Genomic DNA, 26,580 nt, shown 5'->3' on the forward strand with positions numbered 1-26,580 from the left:
GCAGTAATACTTCTTCCACTTCCTGCCTGTGAGGATATAAACAAATACACAATGCCCCCCTCTGGTGGTAGGTGTTCTGCATGATGATGATTTTATTTCCATGAACAAAGCATAAACAATCCATGTGATTATAAAAACATTTGAGTACAGTTACAGTTTTTGTTTGGCTACATTACAATCACAACACGATATGTAGTTTATAATAAGATTGTTTTCATTTTATATATTTTCCTCAACATAATAGATTACTAAATAATCCAAATCAGACACTGTGCCCTTAAAGTAGAAGAGGTTTGTCATTCACTAAATGTTTTACATAAACAACACATGATAAATCTAACTATAAAGCTTGTGTGTGTGTGTGTGTGTGTGTGTGTGTGTGTGTGTGTGTGTGTGTGTGTGTCTGTGTCTGTGTCTGTGTGTGTGTGTGTCTCTGTGTGTGTGTGTATGTCTGTGTGTGTGTGTGTGTGTGTGTGTGTGTGTGTGTGTGTGTGTGTGTGTGTGTGTGGTGCGTTGTCCTCTACATATCTCGAGAACTGTTCATCCGATCTACTTCACACTTGCCGTGTGTATTGTTGGGTGCCCAGTGAGGCAGTAGCTCAATTTTGATGGAGTTTCAACACAAAAACTTTTTAAAGTTAACTGTGGAACTGACCTGACCGATGCTGAGAATGAATACTTCTGCTGAAGTGTTAAATTGTTAACGATAGTAAGTCATCAGGTTTGTTGGAGATCAGCAAGGCCTGCGCAGAATCGATAGATTTGGGTCCAAATTGATCCTGCAAATGGGCATCAATGACCTCATAAGATCAAAGAGGTATGCACTATGAGGTTTTATATCAACTTTTCATTATTTTAGATTTGGAGAGTTTCTGATTGATATTTGAAGATACTTTGTTTAAATGTTGTTTATTGACATCAGAAGCAGATTGCGTGCAGAGTTTTAACAGCTACTCTGTCAGAATCTAAACAAGCGGATATATGGGTAGGATAACATTTTAATAGATCTGAATCAGACTTAACAGGAAGTGAGTGTTTCTGTAAATTCCTGTTCAGACTGAAAGCTGAAACTGTCCTACTTGACCGCAGCGTTTTGTCACCACCCAGCAGGGGGCGAGGCGCAGCTCATCTAAAACAAGCCTAATAGTACACAGTGGGTTACTTTGTGTACCTTCTTTAAGTCATTTTGGGGTACAATGGTTCTGGAGAAAGCTACAAGCAGCAAGACAGGAGTCCAAACAATCAGTCCTAAACAGACACGTTTGAAAGGGCACGGCATTAGTTAAGATAAAATGACAAATGATCAATGAAATTCAGAAACTGTGTCCTTGCTTTTCAAGATTAAACTCTACATTATATCAGCCAGCATAGAAACTAATACTGCTTCAACATTTAGTTCTCTCTTGTTATTTTGCCCTTAAAAATTATGTTCTGCTTGTTTGCCAAAAGTAAGAGGAAGATGACATTTCCTAAATAGTCTTAACTGACACTCTTGCAGTAGCTGGTCCACCGACACCTCCAGATGTCTATAAAACAACTTCAAATGACCACATTCGTTCTCATCACTGATCCAGCCTTGCAGAAACTGTGTACTTGCTTTTAAAGTAACTCTCCTCATCAGCCAGCAGAGAAACTGATTCTGCATCAACATCTGTTTGTTCCCGTTTCTTTTGTTGTTTTGCCCTTAAAACTAATGTTCTGCTTATGAAAACTGAAAAAATGAAAAAAAAGAGGAAATAAATTATCTCTATGACTAGAGACCAAACTGATTTCTTCTGTCTTAACTGACACTCTTGCAGCAGCCGGTCCACCGACACCTCCTGATCTCTAAAAACCAACTTCAAATGACCACATTCATTCTCATCACTGATCCAGCCCTGCAGTGTAATTTTAACTGTAGTTTGGTTAAATCCAAAGAAAGTCAGGAGATCTCTGTCAGACAAAAGTTGGCAGTCAAATGGCGGCGTTGACTGTGAGCTCATGTACAAGACGTCTGTAGCGTTGTCTTTGGCACAGTTATCAACCGTGACTGAACCGTTGTTGAAAGCCAACATGTAAATGTCATTTCCATCACCTCCAACCAGGTAATCACCACCGGTCGACACCAAGATGTCATTGCCGTCCGAGCCTTTGAGAAGAGAACTTTCGTAACCGGACACCAAGATATCAGAGTAGACGGTGCCGATGACTATCTCCACATCCTTCAACACGTCGCCTTCAGCATCGGCGTAGCGGCCTTGTCCCGTCAGCAGGTTGACATAAACTCCTTTACCTGTGTCATGATCGCCCCGGTACACAACCGTGTCTCTGCCAGGACCCCCGTCCACCAGATCGGCCCCTGGTCCGGGAAGGAAGACGTCCTGGCCAGAGTTTCCCATCATAGTGTCATTTCCGTCTTCGCCATAAAGAGTGTCGTCTCCCAAGCCACCAATCAGGATGTCGTCTCCGTTCCCTCCGATCAGCGTGTCATCTCCGGCGCCTCCTTCCAAGGCGTCATCCTTCCACCCACCAATCAGAGCATTGTCTTGATCGTTACCTAAGGCAAGAGGCAAGGCAGCTTCATTTCCACAGCACATTTCAGCAACATGGCGATTCAAAGTGATTTACATAAAACATTAAAGAGCAGTAAAAACTATAAAAAAAAATTATTAAAAAGAATATAAAAAGGGCTTTTGAGAGGTCACATGAACAACAATCGCAATGGTCGCTGAGAGATAAAGCTCCTTACCCACCTCCTTATTTCATTGAAAAATCAGGTTCATTCCTTTCTCTTCGACGTCAAATCATTTTATTTGTTATCACAGTGACTCAGTGAAATGCCTGCAAGCGCAAGAAAGCAGGTCTCGTCATCTAAGTTAGCTACTCAGAAACAGAAATCTGCTAACATGGCGACTGATGCTAGCGCGGACCTAAACATGGAGGACTTTATCGCTCAGGTCTTGGAGAAGCAATTAATAAATGAATACCTCGCTGCAACACATCAGGACAGAGCTTGAGATGCAGGGAACTACTGTACGTGATCTGATGCAACGAATGGACAACACACAGGGGTGTTGATGACCAGAAGAAATTTGAGCATCAGCTAGCTCAAATGGAAGACAGATAACGACGCAACAATGTATGCATCATTGGACTAAAAGAGGGCAGCGAAAAGGATGACCCAGTTGGGTTCCTGCAAGAACAACTACTTGTATGGATGCCCTCCTTACAGAACAAGGCATCGAAAATTGAAAGAGCACATAGAATCTATGGCAAGGGTACAGGAACATGTACTATGAACGACAGAAACTACACACTATAGCTTTAATAAAAGGCAGAATACTTTTTTAAATTTGAATATAAAAACAAAATAAGGAATGAAATTTGAATTGTATTAAAGAGGAAGATTGACAGCTCTACTACTTACCTAATATGTTATTGGACTGGGAGGGACAGCCTTGCACCGTGTGGACCTTTGACAGATTTCTCTGAGAGTTGAGATCCAAGCGGCAGTCAACCTGCAGCTGTTTCAGAGTCACTTTGAAAGCTTCAGTGTCAAAAAAAGCGACATCTCCGGTTGAGTTTAGTGATTTCAATTTAAAATTCACTCCGTCAGAGCTCTGAAATTCTAAGTGCTGATGTTGGTAACCATTGGTGTAGTTGAGCACAGTGAATTTGAATTGTTCCCCTTCTGATGTGATCGTCACTTTCAGATCTTCTGTTGATGAGTCCAGTGTGACTTGACTGCCATGAAGATAATCCATGTCAACCAACACAGTATCAATATTCTGATCTTCTGCAAAGTTATCGATCACTGAGTCATTTCCATATCCTTGTTTGATTACGTAAGTGTCTTTTCCTTCACCTCCAAACATCAAGGCACCTCCGGTGTACGGATCAAGCAGATTCTCATTGCTGTTCCCAACCATGATGTCGAAACCTGAGGAACCGTACATTTCTTTTACTGAATCATGATTATTCATATTCATCATTGTGCCTTGAAGGCCACAGAAGACTCGCTTAATCTGTGAATTATTTCTTCTATATGTGAAACACTCGTGTTCAGACTCATCTTCTACACTAATTGAGTGTTTCTGGAGATGTGTTTGGAGCGAATTAAGTGGTTCAGGTTTCTGGTTTCTATAATCAATAGTTACGGGGAACATTAACAAGTCATCACAGCTGCTGCGGTTGGTCATCAGTCCAGCTGTTATTCCATCACTGGTTTTAATCTGCAGGTGCTGATGAAACTTTGAATCAAACCAGTTCTGTAAAATAACATCTTTTCTACCATGTACCAAAATGATGATGCTCTGCCCTTCACAAGAACACATTATGTTCTCGTATTCTTCTTCCAGAAAGAGAATATCCAAGGCTAGATTTGGAGATTGATTGTTGATGGTTTTTACTCCTTGGCCCGGCGTGATAACGTACCAGTCCTCTCCTCCTCTACCCTGGATGAAATCATCTCCTCCTCCTGGGACAATAACGTTGTGTTCTTTGTTCCCTCTGATTGCGTCGTTGAAATTTGACCCGTGAACCTCCATCACAATGCTAAAAGTCTCGTCCTCCTGAAGGTCAACCAACAGAGGAGATGGCGAGCTGCTGTAGTCGATGCTGCTACTTTTAATACACTTGGTGAACGGGTCTCTGTCCAGGCAGTCAGCCTTGTTATCTGAGATTGTGAAAGTGATCAAATCCTTTGTGACAACAAACAAATGTCTGTCTGCTGCTGATCTGAACCAATTCATTAAAACCACACTGACGGATGTGTTGTCATGGAAAGCGTTCAGAAAAAGATGGTCATCCATTACTTCCACTCTAAAAGTGTGAAGGTTTGCTTCTATTATGGCCAGGTCTGTTTTAGTGTCTTTGGAGTAATTTATAATCGACACTAAAGACTGTTTTCTGACTTTCACTATGTACATGTCTTCTCCTTCACGGCCTATCAACCAATCATAACCTCCTCCTCCATCTATGATATTATTCTCTCCATTTCCATAGAGGAAATCAGTACCCTGAGATCCAACGATGTTTGTAACTGTGCTTAAAAGTGGCTGGGATGCATCTACATATCCACCACTAGAGCTAAACATCTTGTTAATCCCTACGGCCATCAGCTGAACAGAAGAAACCACGACAGAGGAAATCTCAAACAAGACTCCGTCTCCAGACATCATGTTCATGTGACGATACGGTTCCCCTAAAAACCATCCTTCTATGGTCACAGTGTGACTTCCCTCATACATTAACACAACATCATTTCCAGATTTAGACACAGAAATGTCACTGTAATCAACACTTAAATGAAGAGTGTCTAGTGCTTTGGAAGGATCGTAGTTGTTAATGGCTGTTTTCCCTCCATTTTTAGGAATAATGTACGTGTCTTTTCCTCCGCATCCTTCAACATAACTTCTCTGTGGACCGAGGAAGAATATGTCATCACCTGGTTCACCATAAAGCCTGTAATAGTAACTTAACATGACTTCAATCACATGTTCATCCTCTGCTTTCTGAATTGCAAAAAAACGATTAGAATCTCTATTTCCTTTGTATTCCCCAAACCTTGACTCTGGTACAGCTTTATAACCTGAAACCACCGTCACAGAGCCGGCTGGTATGAACCAGAGTATTTTCTTCTGTAGTGTCATGTACTCTAACTTCTTTGACTCTCCAAGGCCAAGAATAATATCTTTGCTTCCCTGTGTATCAATCTGCCAACACCTTTTCCCAAAACTCTCATTACTAGACACAAAATAGTCCATGCAGAGTTCAGACGGACCCTGGTCGGCGAGGCAGAAGTGAACCCCTCCTCCGTTCCCAGAAGAGTCGCCACCGCTAAAATCAACGGTGCTCGTTCCATCCTTTTGCTTTGTAACTTTGTAATATTTGTTATAGTCTGATATCTGTGCAACAAGTCTGTTTCCCTGCTCAATTTCATCGTAATGCCAATCGTAAAAGAAACTCGCCACACTAATTCCAAAATGCTGAATCCCATATAGAAAGCCTAAAGAAACGGCCCCCAGTTTCTCCAGAACTCCAGCATCTTTCGGGAGGTTGTTTAGCTCATTCTGTATGCCCATATAAATTTCATCATTGACCATCCGGACTACGGATAAAGCCAGGTTTATAGGCATTATCAACGGGACCAGTTCAGGCTGAGCAGTTTCAATAACATCTAAAACAACCATACTACCATCTAAGGCAGCATCGATGTTTCCCAGCGCATCACCTCTCTCCAAATCTTGTTCAAGATTGTATATCCCGAATCCAATTCCCACTATTGGTATAACTGACGTAAAACCCTTCATTGCAGGGCTTTTCATGACCGATGTTACAGCTTTGGCCATTCTGGCCTCTGAGGACAAAGCTTTCTTTGCAATAACAGACGATGTCATAGCTGTCACTCCATGAGCCGTTTGTAGAGACCCCACCACGGCATCTTTAAAGTCACCCTGTTCAAAAGCACGAACAGCTCCTTTCAGCCCCAGCATGAGGCCCAGCGTCCCAACAGCATGCCCAGCGTGCTCTACGTACTTGCTGCCTTGATGGAAGGAGATTGAACCGTGATTTTCCATGTCATGAACTGCTGTTTCAATGCTCTCTGACATTGTTTCATAGTAGCGTTGACTCTCCGGAGATAATTTAGCCCTAAACTCAACAGGTTTAGCATCAGCACCGTCTAACAGATGACACACAAACTCTTCGTTCTCCATTCTGGCGCTGCCCTCCTGGACCTGCAACCCTGCCAGACTTTCACCATATTTTGCCTTTAACTGACTGTGGACTTGTTCAGCGGTTAATACGCTCTGCCTGGAGTAATACGATTCAAGTTTGAAGGACTTTTCCAACTCGGAGGAAGATTTTAAGTCTTGGGATGTTACGTGGCCGTCATTGAAGCCTCCTAATCCACCAGATGCTGGATAGTCGCTGTTATCTAATTTTTTTGTGAATGTTTTGTAATCCTGAACTGAATTACGTTCAGTTATCCTGTACTTGTTTTTAGCGATATCCAATATCTGATACGGATTATTTCCTCCTTCCTTTTGAATCCACCTACTATACAGTTGGACTTCCTTTGTTATAAGATATTTAAGATTATCCATTAATTGCTCAGGAGTCGAAGGATTAAAGTAATTCTTTGATTTGCTGGAAACTTCATAGTCGGCTGAGCCACTAAATCCACGCCTGCTTGGGTCAATCCAAGAACCTCCTCTTGCCATTGAATGTTCTTCCCAAAGAAAGTTCAGTCCATTCTCTTTGATATTGTTGTCTGTGCTTTGGACCATATCCAGGGCCATGAGAGTCAGAGGAAATGTCCGGAAGTTTCTAGCAGATTCAGATATAACTGATGCAGTGAAATATGTGGTGCACCAGGCCTCAGTGGGGAGCGGCAGGCGAGGTGTTGTGGGCTCTCCACAAAAAATACCTTCCACATATTGAGCGTATCCTTTTATTGGGTCATTCTGGCCCATTTCTGTTTTAATTCCTTCTCGTATTTTAGAGTAACTTTCTTTTCCTATCTGATCTTCAATACATTTCTTAACTTGTTGTTCATTTCCTCTTTCATTGTTGTCAAGCTTTTTTCCGATTGGAGCAACATACAGATATTTAGGATTAACCTCTAATATCCAGTCATTGACCTTCAGGTATGTAACCTCATCTTCTCCGGTCTTTGCATAGTGACGGATTACATTCCTGATATCTTCTCCTGATTTAATCTCATAACAGTTGGAAAGAATATCTTTTACTTTTTGTTTATTATTTATCTTCTCTACCTCCCCTGTCTCCTCATACTGTCTCGTTTTTTCATTTTTAACTCTTTTTTTTTGGGATAAATAATACTCTTTTAGATCCAAGTTTTTAATCTTAATTTTTTCTGGAGCGGGTATGTTTTCGTTGTGAAAGAATCCCCAGGATAGAGCTTCAAGTTCATCACAAGCCTTATGTACTTCAGCATCCTCCCCAAAAACATTCTGGGTAATAAATCTCCTTGGCTCATCTGGCCAGCTGTCTCTGTAGACCAGAAAATGGTTTTTTTTTGGACCTAGAAAGTTTCTTTCAGCGGTAAAGATTTCCTTTCCTTTACTGCCGGGCTCATTTCTAATAATTACATCTCCATTCCTGTCGAGGGTTGCGACCACTTTCTTGCTGTCATCTTCATGTCTCCATTGCTCTCCATCCTTAGTGATCTCTTGGGTGATTTTCTCTCCTGTGTGTCTGACCTGGAGCACAGCGTCCCTGATGTGCAGCTCTGTCTCGATGCCGGCGGTGTCATGGAGATCCTTCAGCAGCGTTTCAATGAATGCTTTATCTGATCCGACGTCACAGGCCACCACAGTTATTGTTTTAATTTTATTGGAATCCCTGGAGGTTTGTTTAATAATTGTGGAGACTTCTTGCACTTCGTACCCTGCCAGTCTCATTTCTCCTGAGTTGTCTTTCCTGCCGTGGCCAACCAGCACCAGCCGGCTGTCCTCTGTCAGAGGCACGGAGTCACCTCGGATCAGTACTGGTCTTTGGTTGTCATCAAGAACGTAGACAGAGGAAACCGTTGGATGCTTCTCATTAAGATACGTAGCAGCTTTTCTGACAACAGGGTCATCTTCCAGGATGAGGATCTGCTGGTGGTCGTACTGGGTGCTGTGATCAACCGGCCTTTGTGGAATTTGGTATCCAGTAACTTCTTCAAGTTGGTTCATGACCTGGTAAGTCTGGTGATTCTCCTGGTTTGTTTCTAGGACTGCTGTGATGCCACGGGCCGTAAAAACTCGAATTAAGTTATGTTGGAAGTCTTTGGTTGTGTTTCCATCGAGAGAGAACACGGGCGCAGTTTCCAGTGATGGTTTCAACATCAGCTCTGCGAGTGAAGAGCCAGAAAGGCCAGACACAGTTTGTCCATCTTCTGAAACACTCCCAAATATTTTCACCAAGGTATAGCTGTCTGCTTCTGGTACACACGAGACATTGAACAGGCATTCGTTGCTGACTATAACTGAGTAATGAGGATCCATGCTGTATTCCTGTTGGACTCTGTCATTTGTTGACTTTTCTTTGTCGGTCATGACCAGAAGTTTTTGGCTGTAGCTGTGTGAGATCTCCAAAGCACTCAGGAGCACATCTTGTGTCTTCTGTTTATCAATCGCTGCCAAGAAGCCTTCAAAATCCTGGACAATAGGTGATAAAAAACTACATATGAAACACAGCAGATAATCCAGTTGAAATCATTTTTATATATATTACTTTATCATAAATTGGAGGGGATGAACATTTAACTCAAGAAATTCCCATTTGTTGTCTTAAATGGTAACTTTGTTTTCGTTTTCTGTGTGTCTATGCAAGATCAACTCTTTTGCTAGTTTTATTAATTAAACACTGATTTGGGTTCCAGTAAATTAAGCTTGTTTGTCTGAACTCAGTGCTGCTTTCCATGTTAATTTAAAATCCACTAACCTGTTCCTTCTGAATAACAGAAGCTGTGAACTTCTCATTCTCCTGAAGATCAGACAGCAAACTCATCGGGTTTTGGTCAATGTCCTCCCTAAAAGAAGATTAACAACTTTATATCTGAGAGGGTTACACAACACTTACACAGATTGAGTAAAACCTGATGCAGACCACATAAGAGTTTGACAATACCTTCCCTAAGAAAAACACTTTGGTTTAAATTTAAAAATATATTTTACCAAGGCCACGTAGGGAATGAATCTGTCTCGCACAAGAGTTTTAGCTTCTAATCTGCATTGAATGGCTTGAAAGATATTGTTAGCTTCAGCTAACGAGGGATATTTGGGTGTCTACGTGCAGGAGTGTCAGTATATGACGAGTTGGGAATGACAATGGGTTGCGCCTGTCACCTCCAGTTCTTCAACTCATTACATTATTGTAGCCGCGTCTAACTGTAAAAGGCAGTTCATCTCTAGGGTAGTTTTAAAACATCTAACGCCAAAGCCATCGTTTTGACTGTGGCCTATGGAGGGTTGGTGTACATACCACCAACCCTCCATAGGTTTGGTTCTACAAAACTATATTGACAACGTTTAATTTATGGGATTGTTCCGGTGCCGCCAAAGGTTCGGCCAGATGTCCGTCCCCTTCCTCTATCTTTGTGTTGGGGTTCGAACCTCTGGTGGATTTCTGAGGACTATGGTTAACTTCTCCTCAGATCTCTGCAGGATAAATCCAGAGAGCTAGCTAGACTATCTGTCCAATCTGAGTTTTCTGTTGCACGACTAAAACTACTTTTGAACGTACACATGTTCCACCAAAACAAATAACTTCCTGAGGCTAATTAGCAGAGGCACCGTGGCTCTGTCCGGAGCTTGATTGTGATTGGTTTAAAGAAATGCCAATAAACCAGAGCACGTTTTTCTCCCATCCAGGAATGCTGTGTGGACTAGTCTGGACATGGGAGACTAACAAAAGCCTGATACACATATAACAATAAACACAATAATACTCATTCAGTGTTAACCTACTTTTGGAAGAAAGGTGGGGTTAAAATATTTGCCACAGTAATGTGTCCCGGTAAACTGGGACACTGTGTTTTTATTGTTTCTCATCGTTAAATGCTTATCTAAATAAGCAATGGATGTATTAAGAGAACCAAGGAGATGTTATTATTATGTCGTGCTACTAGCTGCCGCTGATGTTAGCTAGCTAACATTACTAACGTTAGCGGTAGCTCTGGCAGTTTGGGAACAGAGACGTTAATAATGTTACATCCACGTTACAGGCTTTACAGGCTTTACAGCATACAGCGCTCAGATGTATCATCAGATAATACACATGATGATTAACAGCCCTTATATCTATTATAACAGCTACACGATCTCAGGAGAACAATCATATGAGCCTGCAGTGCAGGGAGACGTGGGAGCAGTCCCGTAGGTTTTCTAACGTTCATTATGTGTTTTCATCATGCTTAGTTAAATAATTCTGGATTCGGCTATTAGTGCATGTTAAAAATTCGAAAACCTAATGGTTTCAACAAGGACCATTTAAGTGTTCAGACTGGTAAGTTGATGTACCCCCCCAAAAATGATCCCCTGGAATATAGATAGATAGATAGTTTCTTTCGCCATGTAAAGTCTCTGGGAAAAGTCTTTCTGGGCCAGAGGGTTTTCAGACGTTGCAGTTCCACCGTTGGCTGCTAAGCCCACTGTTGCATCAAAACATGGCGCTGATCCTGGGGACTTGGATGAAATGGGGCATATGCTTATTTAACAGATAAGATGAACATTTTTATTTTCATTCAATGGTGATTTACAGTTTTACCAATCATTAGAGCATGCTGACTACGTTCCATGGCTGTGACACAACAAGCGCCTGGAAGTATGGTGGTCATACGGCAACCAAAACTTGTGCATGTTAAATTTGGAACCGATGATCAGATTCAAAACCAAATTTTTCAAATTGGAATTTGTCAATGCCAAATCCTAGTTTTTGGCTCGATTGAGCTTGTGTGGGCTAGGCCGATCTTTTCAGTGGTTTCAGTACCAGAGTTTGATTTTAAACATATTCTCACCAGAACTGTACTAGAAAGCTTAGTTCTTACCTGCTAATAGATCTCTCAACTCTGGCCCCATGTATGGATGTGTTCCTAAGAGAAAATACAGTCATTGTTAACTTTTCAGTCTTTCCCCATGATTAAACAAAAATATTAAAACAATCAGCATTGGGTTGCACCAGTTTAGGCATACGTTACAACTTAAATTTTACACCAAGCACTTTGTAGGTGTAAAGTCTTCCGTAAGATGGGTTGGCATGGCGCACCGTTTTGAAAGGTGGGATAACATGGAGGATGAGGAGGAGTGACCGGCTGTTTTGCGTCTGCAACACGTTCTCCGGGATAGATTCCATCCCTTTGGATATCTATGATGATTTTGATTAACACTCACGCTTTTGCTTTCCATGAGAGGAGCTACAGCGGATGACTGACCTGCTGGCAGCAGACTCGGGTTAGATAACCTTAATTAACAGCTACTAACGTTAATTATAACCATTTGCGAGTTTAGGCTGTCATTATGTGTTTGTTATTATAACGGCACAATCAACAATTAATCTGCCCATAACTTTATTTGCTACTCCATGTTGTAGTTGACGTTTCACCACTCAATGCCACTTTTCTTATTTTGCACTGACGTTACCTGTAGTTTAACCCTCCTTTGACCCGTTTTTCAAAGTTTATACATCAGAAATTTGGATTTTCTTTCACGGGAATTGCCCAAAAATGAAGGGTCAGATCCCTACTTTCATAGAATTTTGGGTGTTTTATTAAATGTTGCAGCTTTTGAACAAACAATGAAATGGTTTTTAAACAGTATCCTGACTAAACTTTGACAGTCTGTTATTCTCATTTGTAACTATTTGTCAAAATAATTCATAATTTCAGCTTTTTTTAATAAAAAATGAGGTATAATTTCATATAAATGAGGTTCATTCACCATGAATTAAAAATGTTGGTAACACTTTACTTGACAGTACCGACATAACCATGACATGACACTATCATAACTATGACATGACACTGTCATGAATGTGTCATAAACCTTATAAACAAGTCATAAACATTTATGACTTCTGTCATTAAGTATCATTCGGTTTTTGTCATGACAAGTTGACATTGTTTGGCTTGTCTTGATTATGACAACTTGACATTAATCAAAGTGATATTACCAGAAGTTGTCTTGGTCATGACAACTTGACATTAAATTTGTCTTGATTATGACACTTTGACATTAATCAAAGTGTCATTACCAGAAGTTGTCTTGGTCATGACAAGTTGACATTAAATTAGTTTGGGATGTCTTTGTAATGACAACTTGACATTAACCAGGATGACATTACCAGAGGATGTCTTTGTCATGACAACTTGACATAAACAGAAATTCACCTCTTTTGTATGCATGACATTTTGACCTAATGATTATTTTAATTAGATGTGCAAATTTAAAAAACAAATTCCCCCCTTTTTCCTATAAGTTTTCCACAAAAAAATACAAAAAAAAGTGTTTTCCCTTTTTTTTTTTTTTTTTTTTTAAAAATATTTTTTTCTCCTCATATTGTCCTTTTTTTTTTTTTTTTTTTATTAATTTATTATTAATTTTTTTTTTTTTACTAAAATAAAATAATAATATAAAAAATAAATTTTTACCCCCCAATTTATTTTCCTTTTTTTTTTTTTCTTATATAATTGATAGGACTTGCTGTCATGACAACATTATGATAGTGTAACTAATACATATTTTGACCTCAAGTAAAGTGGTACCAATTGTATTTGTCATTAAGATATCATGGATAAGACTTGCTGTCATGACAACATTGTGACAGTGTAACGAAAACATTCTTTGACCTCAAGTAAAGTGGTAACATTTTTATTTGTCATTAAGATATCATAGATAAGACTTGCTGTCATTACCACATTATGACAGTGTAACGAATACATTCTTTGACCTCAAGTGGTGCCAATTGTATTTGTCATTAAGATATCATAGATAAGACTTGCTGTCATGACAACATTATGACAGTGTAACTAATACATATTTTGACCTCAAGTAAAGTGGTACCAATTGTATTTGTAATTAAGATATCATGGATAAGACTTGTTGTCATGACAACATTATGACATTATTAGTTTGGGATGTCTTTGTAATGACAACTTGACATTAACCAGGATGACATTACCAGAGGATGTCTTTGTCCTGACAACTTGACATAAACAGAAATTCACCTCTTTTTGTATTCATGACATTTTGACCTAATGATTATTATAATTAGATGTGCAAGATTAGAGACCAATTCTAGCACTTTTTCAGATAGATGTCTGACAGGAAATTTCACAAAACTGTGTGTCATGACACTGTTATGACAGTGTAACTAATAAATATGTTGACCTCAAGTAGTGGTACCAATTGTATTTGTCATTAAGATATCATTGATAGGACTTGCTGTCATGACAACATTATGACAGTGTAACTAATACATATTTTGACCTCAAGTAAAGTGGTACCAATTGTATTTGTCATTAAGATATCATGGATAAGACTTGTTGTCATGACAACATTATGACAGTGTAACTAATAAATATTTTGACCTCAAGTAAAGTGGTACTAATTGTATTTGTCATTAAGATATCATGGATAAGACTTGCTGCCATGACAACATTATGACAGTGTAACTAATACATATTTTGACCTCAAGTAAAGTGGTACCAATTGTATTTGTAATTAAGATATCATGGATAAGACTTGCTGTCATTACCACATTATGACAGTGTAACAAATACATTATTTGACCTCAAGTAAAGTGGTATTAATATACACAGAAATATGGCATACATACAGATAAACTAACTGAAAAAATAAAGTGTGCACACAAAAGAAACTCTTTTCAGTTCTATGAGCTCAATTGTTCTTTGATGACAAGAGTTCAGAGATGTTCAACGTTGGGGCCCATATGAGTTTGGTTTCCGTTTGTCCTTCCACCAGGAAGAATGAATCAAGGGAAACTGGCTCACGTTCAGAGTCTCGATCCTGAACTGGGAATCTCTAAACCCTGGAAGTCTCTGGGATGTGAAGAATCAATGTGATTCAATATCCCTCTGTGGACTGGGCCTCCCCTGCGTAGCCTTTTCACCTCCTCCACCTGTAGATAAGGCCAACAAATTTCTCTCAATTACTATTCAGTAATAAAATCAATTGCTTAGGCTACAATGAAAATAAAATGAGGTCATATTTCAGTTAACCCCTATTGAAATATCTAAACCTCTATTCAGTTTGTACAACCGTTCTTAAATTTCTTCTCTTAGGTATCAAACGTATATAAATTCCTTTCATGTACCAAAAGCACATTTATATTAATAGGCAACCTTTATACAAACAATGCATTTCTAATTCAAGTTGTATGGAACCTTAGTAACATTAACACTATCCTAAATATAATTGCATAAATTGCATGTAAACATCTCTCAAATTGTATTATTTTCCCATAACTTAAGCTACAGTGTTGTAATCTAGAGGCATTAAGACTTGCGTGCTTATTTATCCCTCCCTGTAACTGTAGAAAGAATGTACTAAAAATTAGCCTCTTTAAGTTAGCTACTTCACCATAAACTCCAGTTAAACAGTTAAACTCACAATGTGCACTACTTCCCATAACCAAGAGATATAATCATTAGCCTTTTCACAGGCAATATGCAGTAGCTAGTCTGATAGCCTTTTGTGGCTAATTACCCTATTAGCATATGAATACAGCACCTTAGCTAACCCGTTAGCTTAATGCTATTAGCACCGATTAGCATGGATGTTAGCAAACTCTAGTGTTAAGGAGTGACTCACCATTTTGCTGCCTATAACTCCGTGACGATAGCTGATTCAGGCACAGCTCTCTTTTGCTCTATTTACAACAAGGTATAGCCAGTATTAGATAGTATTTAGTATGTAGAATTGATTTATTTCACTAACTGACGTTATTTTTAAAGCCCTATTCGCACGGGATAAGTATTATCTAGGGACCTCGTGTGAATTATAAATTGCCCACCCACGTCTGATTTTCATCTGGCGCATTCGAACGGGATAAGCGAAGCCTGTGATTTTACTCGAATTTACTGACATTAAGCAACAGTAGAAACATGGGTGTGGGTAGCTCTGCTACGTGTGTTTGTGTGTGGTCAGATCTCGAGGACACACACGCACACAATCTCAACCGGGTAGTCAGTCATTGTCCGAACTGCGACCTCTTCTTTTTTCTTTCTCTCACTTTTTTCTCCAGGTGGTGTCAAGCAGGGTCCGGTTAGGTGGATAAAACAAAACATTTCACCAGGTTAAAATCTATTGTTTGGAGATGTCTTGTCGTTATCTCTAGATGTATGATACAAACATAAAAAATATACTTACCGCATGCTGCTATACATGTCATCCATCGCCATCTAATCATTATTTTTGTCTTCGCACTTGTGGTGGTTTTCATCTTTCTCTTTCTGCAAATTGTATATGATGTATAGCGACATGACCCAGCACCCAAAACACTGTCAAAACACTCCAACGCACCCTCCATTCTTCGCGAAAGATGGATGAAAAAAGGCGCAAAAGAAGGAAATAGGTACCTTGAAAAAACAAAAAAGCCCCGCCAAATCCTGGACAAATCAGAGATGCCGAGTCGCACGGGACTAATATTATCACAGGACCTCCGTTTTCGGCGAAATATGGTAGGTCATTTGCGGGGGAAATATTACTTTACAAATTACAGACATGACCGATTCGCACGGGATTAAGATCACAGACAACCTCCGCAATTATTACAAATGACTGGAGGTCACCAGGTAATACTTATCCCGTGCGAATAGGGCTTTACTGAGTGAATAACGGCAGCATCCTCCTATTTACCTGAAAGCTTGAAAAACACTTTGATGGGCTTGTAAATAAGCCAATGGGTGAACTTGGGTCCGTGAGCTGACCAATCAGATTTACGTCTCCTCACATCCCTTTTGGCGCCTGCATCAGAATGTAGGAGGCTGCCATTATTCACTCAGTAAGATAAAAAAAAGAACACCAGTTAGTGAAATAAATCAATTCTACATACTAAATACTATCTAATACTGGCTATACCTTGTTGTAAATAGAGCAAAAGAGAGCTGTGCCTGAATCAGCTATCGTCACGGAGTTATAGGCAGCAAAATGGTGAGTCACTCCTTAACACTAGAGTTTGCTAGCATCCATGCTAATCGGTGCTAATAGCATTAAGCTAACGGGTTAGCTAAGGTGCTGTATTCATATGCTAATAGGGTAATTAGCCACAGAAGGCTATCAGACTAGCTACTGCATATTGCCTGTGAAAAGGCTAATGATTATATCTATTGGTTATGGAAAGTAATGCAAATTGTGAGTTTAATTGTTTAACTGGAGTTTATGGTGAAGTAGCTAACTTAAAGAGGCTAATTTTTAGTGCATTCTTTCTACAGTTACAGGGTGAGATAAATAAGCGCGCAAGTCTTAATGCCTCTAGATTACAGCACTGTAGCTTAAGTTATGGGAAAATAATACAATTTGAGAGATGTTTACATGCAATTTATGCAATTATATTTAGGATAGTGTTAATGTTACTAAGGTTCCATACAATTTGAATTAGAAATGCATTGTTTGTATAAAGGTTGCCTATTAATATAAATGTGCTTTTGGTACATGAAAGGGATTTATATACGTTTGATACCTAAGAGAAGAAATTTAAGAACGGTTGTACAAACTGAATAGAGGTTTAGATATTTCAATAGGGGTTAACTGAAATATGACCTCATTTTATTTTCATTGTAGCCTAAGCAATTGATTTTATTACTGAATAGTAATTGAGAGAAATTTGTTGGCCTTATCTACAGGTGGAGGAGGTGAAAAGGCTACGCAGGGGAGGCCCAGTCCCCAGAGGGATATTGAATCACATTGATTCTTCACATCCCAGAGACTTCCAGGGTTTAGAGATTCCCAGTTCAGGATCGAGACTCTGAACGTAGATGGATTTCCCTTGATTCATTCTTCATGGTGGAAGGACAAACGGAAACCAAACTCATATGGGCCCCAATGTTGAACATCTCTGAACTCTTGTCATCAAAGAACAATTGAGCTCATAGAACTGAAAAGGGTTTCTTTTGTGTGCACACTTTATTTTTTCAGTTAGTTTATCTGTATGTATGCCATATTTCTGTGTATATTAATACCACTTTACTTGAGGTCAAAATGTATTTGTTACACTGTCATAATGTGGTAATGACAGCAAGTCTTATCTATGATATCTTAATGACAAATACAATTGGTACCACTTTACTTGAGGTCAAAATATGTATTAGCTGCACTGTTATAATGTTGTCATGACAGCAAGTCCTATCAATGATATCTTAATGATAAATACAATTGGTACCACTACTTGAGGTCAAAATATTTATTAGATACACTGTCATAACAGTGTCATGACACCCAGTTTTGTGAAATTTCCTGTCAGACATCTATCTGAAAAAATGCTAGAATTGGTCTCTAATCTTGCACATCTAATTATAATAATCATTAGGTCAAAATGTCATGAATATAAAAAGAGGTGAATTTCTGTTTATGTCAAGTTGTCATGACAAAGAAATCCTCTGGTAATGTCATCCTGGTTAATGTCAAGTTGTCATTACAAAGACATCCCAAACTAATTTAATGTCAACTTGTCATGACCAAGACAACTTCTGGTAATATCACTTTGATTAATGTCAAGTTGTCATAATCAAGACAAGCCAAACAATGTCAACTTGTCATGACAAAAACCGAATGACATCTTAATGACAGAAGTCATAAACGTTTATGACTTGTTTATAAGGTTTATGACACATTCATGACAGTGTCATGTCATAGTTATGACAGTTTCATGTCATGGTTATGTCGGTACTGTCAAGTAAAGGGTTACCAAAATGTTTTTTTATAAAACTAGTGGTAATAAGTTGATGATAGTGATGAATCTGGTGGTAGTGAATAAAAGTGCAGGAAAAGCAACATAAACCTCAAAAAAAGGGATGACCCGGCCTGTATACGCGAGAGGACAACAAGTTTCATGGTCAACGGGAAGACAACACAAGGGTTAAGGTTGTGTAGTTATCCCCTAACTATAACTCTTACTCCTGGTTTATGTAGACAAGCTACTTTCTGTTGCTGTTTAGTGATTAGCGTTACCAACGTTAGCTATTTTTAGCTGTTAGCCTCTTCGCTATTGCAGAGCTAACGATAAGTGTTCAAAGACAATTGGCAAGAGAGATATAATAATATAATAATATTAATAAAACACTGCATCAAGAATAGTGCTTTTCACTGATTGGCCATGTAAAGTGAAAACGTAATTTTCTGCGACAAAATTATGGTTAGTGTGGACTTTACGCCAACAATAGCAATGACATCAGATGCAGCACGCTGTTGCACTAAAGTTAGGGAGGTTATGGAGGAAGTAAGCATTTTCGCTTTTATTTCAAAATGTTTGTGTAATGGCAGCCGTAACATGAATGCACATAACGCTAATTAAGTCTAACACCGAGCCCAACTGAAAAAAATCAGACCTGGGTCTGATTCAGGACCACATATGGAAGTGGTCTAAATCTGATTTGAGTGTTCACACTACTTCTGAAGTAGTCTGACCTGGTCACTTGACCCCCCAAAAAAAATCCGATTTGGGCCACATTTGCCTGCAGTCCTCTGTAACTCCCCTGTTATTAATTACATAAACTTTTGCAATACATCCCTTTAACCATCTCTGTGTTCTCTGTGGTTTTGTGTTTAATATTTGTGTACCTATGGAGAGGTGACAGAAAGTCCATAGCAAGAGACCTGTGGTTCGGTGGGTTCCTGATATTTTCATGAAACATGTGTATAGACAGTCCTCTGAGCTGGTGTAGTGCAGCAATATCTGGGCTGAGCTCCTCCCATTCTTCATATCTCACCTCTGGGGAACAAACAAAACAAAGTCAAGTATTCAAACCTGTAAAAAATCACTGCCCGTTGGGCGGTTCACGCCTCGCCGTTGTCCATTAAAGGAGAACTCCGGACGATTTTTACCTGCATCTTGATCGCTATATATCTGTATATATATATATATATATATATATATATATATATATATATATATATATAAAAACGACCAAAATCAGTGCTAGCAAAGTGGAGTTGCTGCAGCTAATGGCTAGCGGTCCCAGTTAGCTAAAATGCCAGTTGTGTGGGCATCTTCTAAAGAGTGCCTTTGTGCTTCTTAACAGACACAAAATGCAATTAAAATGGCAGTGCTTCAAGTTGGCCTTATCAAAAGTCTCCTGCGATTATATGAACTCCGTCGGGTTGGGCCCGCTGCTGTTCGTTTATGGTGTCCAGCAGGAGAGAGAGCACCATGTTTACATGATTACACAGTCTCTCTACATACTTCTCTCTACTGCTGTCTCTCTTCATACTACTCTCTACTGTTGTCTGTCTACATACTACTCTCTACTGTTGTTTCTCTACATACTACTCTCTACTGTTGTCTCTCTACATACTACTCTCTACTGCTGTCTCTCTACATACTACTCTCTACGGTTGTCTACTTGATTTCTGCATTGTATCTGATGCTGAGAGACACTGCCAAAGCATCCGTATTTTGCGTGTTAGGAGTGAGAACGGGTCAGATACTGAGAAATACATAGAGAGTCGTGTGGAGCTGATAATCTCTTAATAAGCTTTGTAGCAACTCATTTGGCAATAGCTTGAATGTAGCGGGCGTTCATTAACATCAAAAAGTCAAAGCTTGAACTCGAGGTTGTTAAAAAGTAAACTATTTCTCACCGAATAGTTCAGTGAGGCTGAGGAGGCTGAAGAGGATCAGGAGCCTCCACCTCTTCATCCAATTTGCCATCGCTCTGTGAAATATCACACACATAGAGCCACAAAAACAGGAATAAACATCATGAATATAGCAATGCATCATGGATGAGTTAAAAATGGATATAAATGTGTAAAGATTAGTGATGAAAAGTACATATAGATACAGTTTTTTAAACGTCTGAGAGCGTAATCTACTTTAGATTTCACTGTCTTCAGACATCATAACATCTTCTTAGTTTATTTATTTGAAGAAATTCCTTTCCATTAATTTAGTATTTTTCATGTGGATGGATTTGTTTTAAAAAATCTGAATATTAATGTTTTCCTCATAATGTTTTCAACTCCCGATACGCATGCAACATTTAAGGTGTATTGATTGATTTATGACAGCAACTCATGTACTGAGTAACATGCAGCTGTGAACTGGGCTGTAGATGCACAGATATACAGTGCTAAGCATAAGTGAATACACCAATGCTAAATATATTGTCCTTGCAATGAGTTGCTTCTTCAAAGCTCAACAGTTAGCACACAGTGTAAAGTTCTCCAAAAAACACAAGGCATAACTTTTCTTGGGGTTCGACGAAGAGACTTTACTTTACTTATACTGTAAAACTGTAGCAAAGAACATAAGACAAACAGAAATTAAATGAAACTAATACAGATACCCAAAATATAGTGCAAACCGACAACTTATAGCAACAGAAAATGCTGTCATAACTAATAGACACGCTATCTATCAATTTAGTGATTTGACATTAGAAAACTCCAATAAACCAAAGATATGCCAAGTACAATTACTTTTAACATTTTTTAGTAATATATACTAGCCTGACGTGGTCCTACTCAGATTCTAGTCAGAATGTGAGTCTGAAAGCTCTCCATTGGGCTGTGATTATGGGGCGTGTTCCAACCGAACCAGGAAAGAAAATGTCTCTGCACTCATTGGATAGACCTACAACCAATCAGAGCAACGGAACTCAACTCAACTGTCAACAGAACTCAACACCGTGTATCGTTTCCATAGCAACCACTCTTTGCACAATGCATTCGTTCTAACTTCCGACTTTTAGACTTTTTTGAAGCTGGATATATCATTTGTTGCCTGTAAATATGAGTGTGGATAACGTTAGTGATAGTGACATGCTCGCTACAGTTGCATTTCTAGAGATAAATTGGCGAAAACATGTTTTATTTCTCTGATTCACAGCTTTGTTCTAACACCGCTGGGCACTCCCTCTGTTAAACTCTGCCATTTCGTAAAGCTGTTTGTAATGCAGAAATAAAATGGATTAATGATCATTTTATTCATATAGTTTATATCTTTACCAGCTGACTTCTCTATACGTTCTAAAACCAGCCTCAGCCACTTGAACAGCTGAGTCACAGCCACACCATCAGCTGGTTTGAGACAGGCCGGTTGAGGATTTAAAAATGAATGCGCTGTCAATATCTTCTGTAACAGACGAGATAGTGGAATCTACACATCTCAGTTCTCCATCTTGTTCGAGCATAATTGCACCTCAACGGATCAAGTCCAGACCAAACTTCCCGACCTCGAATGTTGTGGACAGGGCTAAGTTCGGCTGACATCCAGGCTAAATATATACAATACTTACGGACAAATAGTATCCAAGGCAACAATGTAGAAAGAAAAAAATGCAGCAGGAGAAAACAGCACCGGCACTCTGCTCTGCAGCACACTCGATTGACTTCTGATGGAAATTTACAACTGAAAGTGAAACTTAAACTAAAGCTACTGCTGCTGTTTAGCCAAAAGGGGGCTTAATTTACTTTAGAGAGGACAGAACACTAAAGTTGACTAAAAAGAGGAATATAAAAATAATCTTTTGGAAATTGATGTTATTATTGGGAAATTGTCACACCACTACTACATATTAAAAGCCATTGTAAACAAATTTTTGTTTAAAAGGTTTTGAGTTTGGATCTTAAAAGAGCTACATTTGTAATAGTGTGAATATCAGGGGGTACAGTGGTGCTCATAAGTTTATGAACCCATGCTAAAGTTGACTAAAAAGAGGAATAAAAAAATCATCTTTTGGAAATTGATCTTAATGTCTTAATTAAAAAAAATAGGAAAAATCCTACCTTTAAGGACACCAATTTTCTTTGTGAATGAATAAAGTATCGTAAATAAATAAATGTTCTTCCTTAAAATACAGGGGGCATAAGTATACACACCCCTATGTTAAATTCCCATAGAGGCAGGCAGACTTTTATTTTGAAAGGCCAGTTATTTCATGGATCCAGGATACTATGCATCCTGATAAAGTTCCCTTGGCCTTTGGAATTAAAATACCCCCCCCACACACACACATCATCACATACCCTTCACCATACCCCCACATCATCACACACCCTTCACCATACCCCCACACATCATCACATACCCTTCACCATACCCCCACATCATCACATACCCTTCACCATACCCCCACATCATCACATACCCTTCACCATACCCCCCACATCATCACATACCCTTCACCATACCCCCACATCATGACATACCCTTCACCATACCTAGAGATTGGCATGGGGTACTTTCTATAAGATCATCTCTCAATGAAAATCAAACCAGCCAATAGGCTAACTAAAATAAAACCATGCCAATCTCTACTGGCCTTTAAGAATAAAAATCTGCCTGCCTCTATGGGAATTTAACATAGGGGTGTGTATACTTATGCCCCCTGTATTTTAATGAAGAACATTTATTTATTTACGATACATTATTCATTCACAATGAAAATTGGTGTCCTTAAAGGTTGGACTTTTCCATTTGTTTTTTTAATTAAGGCATTAAGGTTAAAGGTTAATTAATATTAAAGGTCCAATATGTAATATATTTACTGTAATAAATCAAAAAATGACCCCAATGCGTCATCAAATATTAAGGAAACGTGCTAAGTTGAAATACTATCTTTTCTGACAACAATACTAATGCGAGTATTTTCTTCTTTTGAAATTTTTGTTCCATGACGGAATTTCTGTTTGTGTTTTGGCCTGTGTGTTGGTATCAAATGCCCAGTTTGACAGCCAGGCCAGGTTGCCAGATATAACTGTAAAAACGTAAACCCAGCGCGATACAGCTGTAACAGTACAGCCATGAAAGCAGCAAACACAATAAACAGGATCAACAGAGATAGATTCTACCCTACTTAAAATGTTTCTAACAGTTGGTAAATATTGGAGATGTATTTGAAAGATGGAGTCAGCTTAGAGTAGTTGTAGTTGGTTACTCGCAAAAACAATTGAGACACAGCCAGTAAAGTGATCCCGACTGGTCCTGGCTAATGCCGCCATGCTAACCCTGCTAACTGCTAACGTTACTGGAGGACCAGGCAAGTGGGCCATGGCTGTTTACAACGTGTAGCCTGTTCAGCGGCCGTAGCCGACGACAGTGAGTTATTTTAAGCCAAGAGAGGGGGGTTGGGAGGGCCATGAGCTTACAGTGTGTTTAGCGATTGTTGCTATAATTCTAAGCCAATAAAGTGTGTTCAGTCAGGTGGAGAGGACGGCAAGGTAGTGTTATTTTTAGAGGAGAGGATGGCGACGTTGTTGGGTTTTTAGCGGTTCCTACCATAATTCTAAGCCGAAAAAGTGTGTTAGCTACTCAGCTGTGATGTGAAGTAATGTCTGGCTATGTATGACAAGCATCTAGCAACATTGTTGTGGATGCTGCGGTCAGCCTGGCAACCTCCGTGTACTTTGAGTCTGGGGAGGAGGGGGCGGGGAAGACGACTCTCTCCAGTATTTTGAATTTGTATTGCAGTAACTATTTTAAACACTAGCAGTAAGTATTACATATTGCACCTTTAAGATCAATTTCCACTGTATATAAAACACATAAAAACAATCCATCTTTCTAACAGCTTACCTTCTCCTGGTTGAAGCGCAGACAGAGAAGCACTGACTGGACAAAGAGAGATGTACCTTTTTATGAGATAAATCAGAGAAACTGCACTTTGGCTTTGTTTATTCTCTGTCTCAAACTCGTATTTGCTCGGCCCCTGCATTTGTTTTATGTAATGATTACTGTCTAATCAGACTAGAGCAGGAGTTTAATTTGGCTAAACATCAGTACTTTTAGCGTGTATAGAGCCAGCATATCTCCACCAGACTCCATGTAAATAATCAGGACTTTTAGCGTGTATAGGGCAAGCATATTTCCACCAGACTCCATGTAAATAATCAGGACTTTTAGCATGTATAGAGCCAGCATATCTCCACCAGACTCCGTGTAAATAATCAGGACTTTTAGCGTGTATAGAGCCAGCATATCTCCACATGTAAATTGGTGAATTAAGGGTTTATTTCAACCAAACCAGAGTGGTGATTGTTGGAACAGTGGAAAGTGGAAAGACAGCTTTTGGTAGTTTTATTTAGTTTCTGTCCACTTTGAATGAAGTGTGTTTTATGATGATAAAAGTCGTGATTATTTACATGGAGTCTGGTGGAGTTTGGTGATGGTGATTTCGGGGCTGTTTCATGTTAAACTAAAAGGATCTTACTCTTTAACTAAAAGGTCTATCGCTGTAGGGATCCTTTCCATAATGTTGTCGAACACTTAGAATAATAATCAGTCTCTTTTACGAGAGTAGGTCCAACCGGACGGTCGTTGGTTGGCCTACCGAGTTATAAGATTCAGTTTGCGTGCCCGCTCGGGGGTGGGGAGGGGAGGGAGAGGTAATGTAGCCTATGAATTTCCATGAACAAAATTCTAAGATGCACGAGACAAAGGCTTCTGGGATCGGTAGATAAATCAAACTTGCCGAGAACCTAGACACCCGTTTCATTACACAGAATCATGCATTAGGCACGGATACTGTCTCGTTCAGTAGCCTGGTGCACAGTCTCATTGTGACAACCATATACATACCATGTAACACACTAACTTTTAACTTTATTTATTTCATTTAAACAGGGACAATGCACAATTTAACATTAATCTTGTATAAGAACAAGGAGAGATGCATTTTACTGGGTTATAGCACAAGTGCTATTTTCTGCCCGTAGTCCCTTTGCAGGTCAGTAAAATGATAAAAATTCCACGCAAGTGAAATTGTCACCAACGACCACGAGACAGACTGAAGTAGTGAAGCTGAGCTTTATTAACAATGATCCAACAAAGAGCAGGAAGCAACAGGCAGGAATCCAGGAGCAGAGCAGGCAGGTTTAGAGTAGCAGCAGACAACAGGATACGAAGTACAGGTAAGGTAAACTTGGATAGACTAGACTAAACAGGAGTGAGTCAGAGCGTCGTGTAGAAACGAGACTAGACAAAGAGTGTGTGTGGTTGTGCTGCTTATGTAGGTGGTTGTTGATTAGCTGCAGGTGGTGAACTGAGGAAGGGGCTTGATGAGGTGCAGGTGTGTGTAATTAGTACTGAGGGGACTGGGAGCGCCTGATCTGCGTGAGTGACAAGGAGTATGAATCAGTGGGAGGAGTGTGTGCTGGAGAATGAGAGGGAGGAGTGAATGCTGGTGACGGTGGGACCCTGACAGTACCCCCTCCTCCCAAGGCGGCTCCTGACGGCTGAGAAGAGGGACGAACACGGCGACGAGGCCTGCCCCGACCCCGAGGGGCGGGGCGATCCGGACGGTCGGCGTGGAACTGGTCGAGGAGAGCGGTGTCCAGGATGTCATCACGTGGTACCCACGACTGCTCCTCCGGACCGTAGTCCTCCCAGTCGACCAGATACTGGAGACGCCGACCCCACCGCCGTGAGTCCAAGATGTTATGGACCCTATAGATGGCTTCCTCATCAACGGGTATGGGAGAAGGAGGCACTACGGTGTCAGGGTCTGTGGGAGGAGGAGAGACAGGGTCAACAAAGGGTTTCAAAAGTGAGACATGAAATGAAGGTGAGAGTCTGTAATGAGAAGGAAGGTTTAGCCTGTAGGTGACGTCATTTATCTGCCCCTGTATGGTGAAGGGCCCAATGTAGCGAGGGCTGAGTTTTTGGCAAGGCAGGCGGAGGCGAAGGTCCCGAGTGGACAGCCACAATTTCTGGCCGGGTTGGTACTGTGGAGGTTCGGACCAACGTCGGTCTGCATGTTCTTTGTGCCTGCGGACAGCCTGTTGAAGCTGTACATGAGCCACATCCCATACCCTCTCACTGCTTTGGAACCAGTGGTTGACGGCTGGCACCTCTGATGGCTCACCCGACCAAGGGAAAAGCGGGGGTTGATAACCCAGGATGCATTGGAAGGGGGTG

General features: G+C 39.9%; 2 protein-coding genes across 2 annotated transcripts in view; both read right to left on the reverse strand.

Annotated features, from left to right (window-relative positions):
* Positions 1–24,337, reverse strand: part of LOC120560230 (alpha-1-antitrypsin-like protein CM55-MS) — a 166,247-nt gene extending 141,910 nt beyond the window's left edge. Inside the window, exon 1 of the mRNA XM_039802508.1 lies at positions 24,241–24,337. The gene's annotated coding sequence lies outside the window, so the exon portion shown is untranslated. The remainder of the gene's footprint in view (positions 1–24,240) is intronic.
* On the reverse strand, positions 75–21,967 carry LOC120560190. Its single transcript, XM_039802433.1, has 7 exons — positions 21,962–21,967; positions 20,304–20,377; positions 19,284–19,434; positions 11,537–11,581; positions 9,433–9,520; positions 3,407–9,146; positions 75–2,536 (listed from the first exon to the last, which is right to left on the reverse strand). Exons 2-7 carry the CDS (start codon positions 20,371–20,373, stop codon positions 1,563–1,565), a joined length of 7,068 nt encoding a protein of 2,355 aa, XP_039658367.1. The 5' UTR covers positions 20,374–20,377; positions 21,962–21,967; the 3' UTR covers positions 75–1,562.
* Positions 24,338–26,580: the final 2,243 nt, after the last annotated feature.

Source organism: Perca fluviatilis, chromosome 6 (genome assembly GCF_010015445.1).
Source record: "Perca fluviatilis chromosome 6, GENO_Pfluv_1.0, whole genome shotgun sequence".
Taxonomy (NCBI): Eukaryota; Metazoa; Chordata; class Actinopteri; order Perciformes; family Percidae; genus Perca; species Perca fluviatilis.

Bases quoted from the DNA above. Each gene is read 5' to 3' on its own strand.
- LOC120560190 (XM_039802433.1), bottom strand. From the start codon at position 20,373: ATGGCAAATTGGATGAAGAGGTGGAGGCTCCTGATCCTCTTCAGCCTC. The intron at 19,435-20,303 runs GTGAGAAATAGT...TTTGTTCCCCAG, and splicing joins CAGCCTCACTGAACTATTCG to AGGTGAGATATGAAGAATGG. The intron at 11,582-19,283 runs GTACACAAATAT...ATTTTCTCTTAG, and splicing joins TTTCTGTCACCTCTCCATAG to GAACACATCCATACATGGGG.